Genomic DNA, 7,220 nt, shown 5'->3' with positions numbered 1-7,220 from the left:
CAGAAGCTACAACTCAGTTTTAGTTGTGTGACCTGTGAGACCAGCATCCTGTTAGCAGCTGGTTTCACTGGAACCAGTCTGGCTGGCTGACTGGGCCGAGTATTGGAGCTGATGTTCTGCTGCTGCAGCTGGAGGGAAACATGGAGCCAGACTGCAGCAGTTTGTTGTTTGAAACACTCTTTCTCTTAACGTGTGGTGTTCTGATCCAGGTGAATTGTGAGCAGGTTCACACTGGAAAGTCTGAACCTGGTGGTCACCACCGGAGGATGGAGGGAGGCGAGTCGTGAGCCGCCTGAAATAGACGAAGCCACATGTTTTAGGATCTCCAGGAAAGCAGTGATGAGAGACGGTGGAGTTTATACTGCGTACATGTGTTTTTGGGATCAAAGAGCTGCTCTTTGCTCTGCGCTGCCCCTACAGGCCTGTGAAGGCTGTAATAACGCAGGGCTTAATTACAGAGAGCAGCTGGGAGGCTGAGGACTCGGCCCACCAGGGACAGAAATATCCCTCCAACATGGAAGTGATGGAGTGGATCAACATCACCAAGGTCGCTCAAACACAGCAGTGCCAGTGGAGCAACGCACACCTGCGGCTCAGCCAGGTTTCTTCTTCAATGAATCGCTGCAGAAACGTTTTTGAGCAGCGTCTAGTTTGAGAGCGTTTGAGTTGCACTATTTGATGCATAGAAATAGAGTACACGGAATCACATCTGCTTCTTCAGATTAGCGCTGACTATGTGCTGATGAAGAGTATAAACGAAGTGGAATGTGAGGAGGAGCAACCGGGTGGAGACTGGGAGGTTGGAGGACAACTGGGCGGAGAGGTTTGGAAATGGAGGGATGGAAATAGAGGAACGGAGGGATGTGACTTTGTGGGGTGGGCAGGCGCTCACTCTTACTTTCCTCTTCAGCACTTCATCCCTCCCTCTCTCACTTCCTCACTCGCTCTCTTGGACGTCGACGGATAAAGAAATCAGGACGCCTCTTTCTGTAAGTAAAACTCCACACTTTGAAACACATTTGAAGTGGCTGTTGTGTCTTTGGAGGAGAATCGTGGTGTCTGTCAGTCGCAATGAACTTTGTTTTGTTTTTTTTACACCAACTTGCACAAAAGTTGTCTAAAACTGTGGGATGGAAGTGTTTGACGCCCTCTTACTAAAAAACGCTGGTTCTTCCTCACATTGTACACCTGAAAGCTTGGGGCAGAAATCATTTTCTTGAAAATTGGTCCATTTTGTACTTACTAAAAATTCTGGAACAAAAGAAAGAATACTTTCTCCCAGAATGAATGACTAAATTACAATGCAGGTATTTCCTTCACGCAGCACTACAACAGTCACCCTCAAAACCATTTGTTTGCATTTTAAAATAACACCTGTGTGTCAGAGATCATATTGCAGTGTTTTGGCCACACAATATCTGGTTTGTGTGTGAAAACAACCATCTCCACTTGTTGGTTTTCAGTCGCATTTTACCACCTTTCATAAACCATCCATCATGTTGAGGGGAAAATTCCTGCAGCGTCTGTGCGTAATGAGCAATTCGAGACGGGCTGCTTGTGTGTGTGGTGTCTGGGCACCTTCAGCTGCAGGTGGCGCCGCTCCAGTGGGGGAAACAACTGTTAATGATTGGCTGCAGTGGTGAGGAGGTGGGGGAGGGAGGCGGATCAGGACCTCGCTGGACGTCCAGCCGGCCGTCTGAGGCTCCTCCGGTGCTGGCTGGACGTCTGAGGCTCCTCCTGTGCTGGCTGTCAATCAGTGGGATGATTAGAACCTTGTTGTTGGATAATTACACAGCGATGCAGAGATTCAGCACGTTTTGAAAGATGTGAGCAGCGAAGACGGAGGGTGAGATGTGACGGAGGTGGGGGGAGGAGTGGGGCAGTGGGGGAAGAGGGGTTAATGGATGGGGGAGGTGTGGGAGAGGGGGGTGGGGAGGACTGGACGTTCAGGGTCACTCATACCCTTCCTAAAACATCTTCTTCAGGTCACTGCTGCCGCTGCTGCTGCTACTGCTCACCAGGCCACAGCAGCAGCGGCAGCAGTAAATATAGGGGCAGCAGCAGCCACAGCGCTCCCTCTGGTGTGGCTGATGGGTGGCCTCCCCTCCAGCTCCCAAATTATAAGGACTCCAGAGCCAAACTGGCTGCCACCGCCCACCATAAGTAGTGGCCACAAAAATAGACCCAGAGAGAGAGAAACCCAGAGAAAAGATTCAAACACAAGACAACAGAGTTGCATGTTTGGAGGACTTGGGCCTCGTATGTTCTCGGATTCAGATTCAGAACTCTATGAGTCCCAGAGGGTAGCAGCACATCAAGGAGGAACATCTCCATCATCTCGTCATTTGTTCTCAGTGTTTTGTGCTTTTTCGCAGCCTGACTGCAGACTGGAGGAAGGAGTTCAGGTTCTGCAGAGGCCCTGCAACCCTCTGATGGGGGGTGGAGTGGAGACCAGTATCCCCAGTGACCAGTCTGGTTGACTGACTGGGCCCAGTGTTGGAGCTGATGTTCTGCTACAGAAACATGGGGCCAGACTGCAGCACCTATTTTCAGAATAGATGTAGATGAAGTAGAACATTGGAACAGGAGGGCTCGGGGATCATCATTAGCATCATTGACAACACTAAACACATTTAGAGGGAACCCAGTGGCTCCACCTAGTGGTGGTTGTTCTCCAGTTCTTCACTGACTCTGATGTTGTTGCTGTTGCAGAAGGAGAGACGATGACGCTGCGTCTGGCGCCCCTGCTGGCCCCTGTGGCCCTGCTCTGGCTCTGCTGCTGCGCCTGCCTCGCCTCTCCGCTGCTCTCCAGCGTGTCGGAAGAAGGCAGCGGTGACGAGGCAGAGCTGGAGCTGCTCCTCCCGGCCTCCTTCTCCACCCGAGGCCCCGCCCAGCAGCAGCCCACCACACCCACCGCCGCTCCCGACCTGCTGGGCAGCTTCGCCACCACCGTCACCCGGCTGAAGGACTTTGTCCTGAGCCGCCTGGTGGACTTCCTGCAGGAGAACCTGCTGATCATCATCGTGGTGACCTCGCTCCTCATTGTCATGGTCTTCATCATTTGCTGCGCCTCCGCCATGAGCCACAAGCGCAAGCTGGAGGCCTACAAGCCCCTCCCCAACCCGTCCAGCAAGAAGCCCACTTCCGAGCGCCAGACATCAGCAGAGTTCCTGGAGAGGCCCAACTTCTCCGTGGAGCACGTCAAGAGAGTCCAACTGCAGGTGCAGGGCTCCGCCTCCCCCAAACACCTGCGCACGCCCTCCAAGGCCCTAGTGGGGGAGCGGGGGAGGGACGTCAAGGTGCGCAGGGTCCGGGAGGTGGAGGAGGTCAAGCAGCGGGAGCAGGTCCGGGACCAGGGGAAGCCCAGTAGTGGCAGCAGTGGCAGCTCCAGCTCCAGCTCCAGCTCCGCACAGCCAGTCTGCACCTGCCATTTGAAGAAGGCTCACCACTAGGAGGCAGAGGAGAGCACGTTAGCGTGTGTGACATTGTCATGATGTGTTGTGGATGTGAAACGTTAAAGCGACACCATGCAAAGAAAACATTGTCAGCATTTCTGTCGAGAAAAATTATGTTGTGTTGCTTTAAATTGACAAACAACAAAGTTAAAAAAAACAAAAAAAAAAACTTAACAGGCATGTAAAAAAAATATTGGCATCCCATCATCTGTATGGTAAGAAAGAGTGAGTGGGAGTGAAAACAGAAGATTAGCTATCTAAATGTCTATTGCACCTCAAAATAAGTGAAGTAAGAAATATAAAAGATTCATTTGTACACGGCTGGGGAAGGGAAGGTTGTTTTAAAGCAGGATTCGTGATGAGACGTGGCTGCTCGCAGACACCCCCTGCAGGCTGTGTTCCGCTGTACACCACGGCGTGGGCCCTGCAGCGTCTCCTGTTATTTAGCTGCTAAAAATAGAAGCCAGTGAGGTTCCAGAGGACGACCTGCTAGTCGACAAATTGAAAAATATAAAACCTGTTGAACATTTACCTTTTTTCTCGTCTTTGTTCCTATTATGTAATTTACTGTCATGTTATATTGTACTTTACAAACCACAAATTAACATCGTTTTAGACCATCAGGTCAACTTGGTCATCTGTAGGCAGCTGATGCAACAATGTGCCTAAACCTACCTATCTATATATCTACATATTTATTTTATTACTTTTGTATTAGTAAGGTCATAATGAAGGGATTTTTAGTTTGAGAGGTTTGTGAATCAGGATCAAAGTGTTTCCGTAAAAGTTAACCTTTTCAGAAGATATCAAACGTTTTGTTTTAAATGTATGTTTCAATGTTTTTTTTTTCATGGTCAAAGGCTTGAAGTCATTTTGCTGAAGAAGAAAAAAAAAACAAAGCTTCTTTATTTTATTCTCTGATATCTAAATCCACACGTGATGTACAGTTACAGGTTGGAACTTTTGACAAGTCTTGTACGCAGAATGTGAGAAGCGCCGTCTGTAGGAGACACCTGTCCTCTTCTCCCCCACTTCAATAAAGTTCTTGATGAAGGCCACAGTGCACCTGAAGCTGCTGTAACCACAGTGTTTCTGAGTCACTTTATAACAAAGTGCCCCCCCCCGCCCCAACTCGTGAGCAGCAGAAATGCAGAGGTCACAGGTCAGCTTCTCCCGCTGAGGGGTTGAGACCTTCGCTCAGCACACATAGGGATGTAAACGGGTCCACCAGTGCTGCAACTACATCTAAACCCCACTGTGATGGTAGAGGCGGAGATGGCGGAGGAGGTCTCACTCCTCGCCCTCCTGGCTCTCCAGTAGACACCGGCAGTGGTGACTGTTTGGAAGACGGTGCTCACACAGCCGCCACTGCCAACAGTGGCTTCAGTGGAGGAGGATCCAGTGGTTGAAGAACAGACGCTACACATCTTCTTTTTTTCTATTTTTTATTTATTTTAAACATTTTATTCACAATAAGCCATTTCAAACAATATATTGCATTTCATTTGCACTTAAGATGATGACCTGTTTTATATTTAATCCTCCGAGGTGGAGAAGGTGATTATATACAGGAGAACAAAACCAACTTTCCATTAAAATATACAAGAAGCACACACAGTTTTTCTTTCCCGACTTCACTCTCAATCACTGGTTTTCAAACAGAGGGAAGAGACGTGTCAAACTTTTCACCAGTAGCTTATTACTCCGAATTTGAATATGAAGCAATTTGAGAGCGTGTTAAAAAAAACAAAAAAACTTTAATAAATGACAGGAACTGACTGAGCTCACCAAGCCTTCATCTGCACATTCTGAGGAGATTCCAGAAAGACGCGAAGACCTGGTGTTGCACGCAGTGACCATCTTCCCTCAGCATGCAAACTCATCTTCAAAGAGTGACTAACAAACATGTGGGCCAGTTAGCATGTTAGCCTGTGCCCTGCGACTGTTCCTCCTTCTTGTCCTGCTGCTTCAGTCTGTAATCTGACAGCGCTGCTTTGATGGCATCTTCTGCCAGCACTGAAAGACAAGAATCAGCCGTCATTAAAAACACTTTTCTTTATGAGCTCTTAGTCCTTGTTTTCCTGATATCCCAATTACCCTCCCAACACAATAACCACTCAAAGATCAAAGTCATCTATTTTATTCAGAACTTCATCAAACTAACTAATGGACACCACACCACACATAGATCCTTTTAAATAAGACACTAGACCAGGTATGGACAAACTACAGCCCGGGGGCCATATGTGGCCCGTTCAGCTTTTTAACCCGGCCCTTCAGCTAAACTTGAAGACATGATATTAATAGTCAGTCAGTCATAAAATATCTGTATTTTCTCCGTGTTTCCAGAGTAATTTCAATAAAGAGCTAAACACTGAGTAACTAAATACTGAAATACGAAAGACACTGATTTGGTTGCATCTTTGTTTTGGTTCATTTTCAATTGAAGCAATACGTTTTCTACATGCCCCTCATACATATTTATAGGCCCCTCTGTCAAATGCTGGAACCCATTGTGGCCCACCAATCAAACAGTTTGCACACCCTGTTCTAGAGAAACATACAGTTTTGCTTTCTCAAGACTTACTGGAGCAGTGGAGCTTGACTGGAGGAAGGCTGAGTTCTTTGGCGATGTCTGTGTTCTTGATCTTCAGAGCTTCGTCAACCTGCAGCACGACAACAACAACAACACTCAGCTCCCCAGTAGATAGATAGGACGAGTGGATCCGAGGTTCTCACTTTGATCTATTTATGTATCCATGCAATTCTGACCGCTAGTGCGGTGTCCACTCACCGACTTGCCCTTCACCCACTCGGTGGCCAGGGAGCTGGAGGCGATCGCTGATCCACAGCCGAAGGTCTTGAATCGCGCATCGATGATCTTGCCGTTCTCGTCCACTTGGATCTAAAACAGCGCCGGTGTTTTCAATGGAACAGAGACAATGGTTCTAAAGTGATGTGCGAACTTAGCGGAGTGTCGCATTCCTGCACCGGACCTCTCCTCACCTGGAGCTTCATGACGTCACCACAGGCCGGTGCACCCACCAGTCCAGTGCCAACGTTCCTGTTGTTCTTGTCCAGGGAGCCCACATTCCTGGGGTTCTCATAGTGGTCCACCACCTCGATGGAAGACAAACAAACCGCTACAATGTGCAGCTGAAGCACCAAACTCCAATCTAGCTTAGCACAGTTAGTTAGCTCCCAGCTAATGTCAAACAGCTTGTCAGCTAAACGCCACGAGTCTTGAGCGTCACAAAATCTTCTGCGTGAGAGAGATCCTCACCTTCCTGTGGTACCCACACAGCGGGTTCGGGTTCGGCTTCCGAACCAGCAGCCGCTTGCTCAACAACAACAGCGAGGACGCCGAGCTTCGGAAAGAGACCGCAGCCATGTTGAGATTGCACTGGTGACAGGAAGTCGAAGGGAGGAGCCGCTCTTAGTGGCTGAGTGAGTGTCAGCTGACCCGGAAGTAAGAGCAAACTGACGCGGTCTTGTCTGTTGTAACAAGACTTTCAAGCGTGAAGATAAAAGAAAAATTACTCAGTTAATTTTGACCTTCAGTGTATTTTGTGTTTTTGACTCTTTTTGACCCCCGAGGATTGTTACTTGTGTTACTACTAATGGCCAATCAAGAACGAGCCTTTCCGTCATTAAAAGGACTTAGTGGCAACTGGTTACAAGTTATGGAGTTATGTCATTTTTGGTCCTCCGTAACACGTAACACAACAGGATGCCAAATTATTTGTAATTGCCCAAAACCGTATC

The 7,220-nt window shown here is 48.3% G+C and overlaps 2 protein-coding genes and 1 long non-coding RNA gene across 3 annotated transcripts in view; 1 reads left to right on the top strand and 2 right to left on the bottom strand.

The window, feature by feature from the left end:
- Positions 1-7,220, bottom strand: part of LOC142887826 (uncharacterized) — a 179,986-nt gene that overhangs the window by 8,265 nt on the left and 164,501 nt on the right. The window lies entirely within an intron of this gene.
- On the top strand, positions 184-4,324 carry tmem119a (transmembrane protein 119a). The gene is made up of 2 exons (XM_076025695.1): positions 184-989; positions 2,713-4,324. The coding sequence occupies exon 2, from the start codon at positions 2,724-2,726 to the stop codon at positions 3,450-3,452; it is 729 nt and encodes a 242-aa protein (XP_075881810.1). The 5' UTR covers positions 184-989; positions 2,713-2,723; the 3' UTR covers positions 3,453-4,324.
- On the bottom strand, positions 4,884-6,896 carry iscua (iron-sulfur cluster assembly enzyme a). The gene is made up of 5 exons (XM_076025697.1): positions 6,739-6,896; positions 6,462-6,575; positions 6,250-6,360; positions 6,043-6,121; positions 4,884-5,471 (listed from the first exon to the last, which is right to left on the bottom strand). Exons 1-5 carry the CDS (start codon positions 6,844-6,846, stop codon positions 5,380-5,382), a joined length of 504 nt encoding a protein of 167 aa, XP_075881812.1. The 5' UTR covers positions 6,847-6,896; the 3' UTR covers positions 4,884-5,379.

The sequence above is a fragment of the Nelusetta ayraudi genome, unplaced genomic scaffold, assembly GCF_046127955.1.
Source record: "Nelusetta ayraudi isolate G7.1 ecotype Tasmania unplaced genomic scaffold, CSIRO-AGI_Nayr_v1 ptg000018l, whole genome shotgun sequence".
Lineage (NCBI taxonomy): Eukaryota > Metazoa > Chordata > Actinopteri > Tetraodontiformes > Monacanthidae > Nelusetta > Nelusetta ayraudi.
Note: the sequence above shows the minus strand (reverse complement) of the source record. Positions and strands in the feature narration are given on the sequence as shown.

What these genes read in the sequence shown, in the direction of transcription:
- tmem119a (XM_076025695.1), top strand. Translation starts at nt 2,724, where the DNA reads ATGACGCTGCGTCTGGCGCCCCTGCTGGCCCCTGTGGCCCTGCTCTGG.
- iscua (XM_076025697.1), bottom strand. Translation starts at nt 6,846, where the DNA reads ATGGCTGCGGTCTCTTTCCGAAGCTCGGCGTCCTCGCTGTTGTTGTTG. An exon ending in GTGACGTCATGAAGCTCCAG is followed by an intron (nt 6,361 to 6,461) that starts GTGAGGAGAGGT and finishes GCGCTGTTTTAG; the next exon opens with ATCCAAGTGGACGAGAACGG. An exon ending in AGTGGGTGAAGGGCAAGTCG is followed by an intron (nt 6,122 to 6,249) that starts GTGAGTGGACAC and finishes GTCGTGCTGCAG; the next exon opens with GTTGACGAAGCTCTGAAGAT.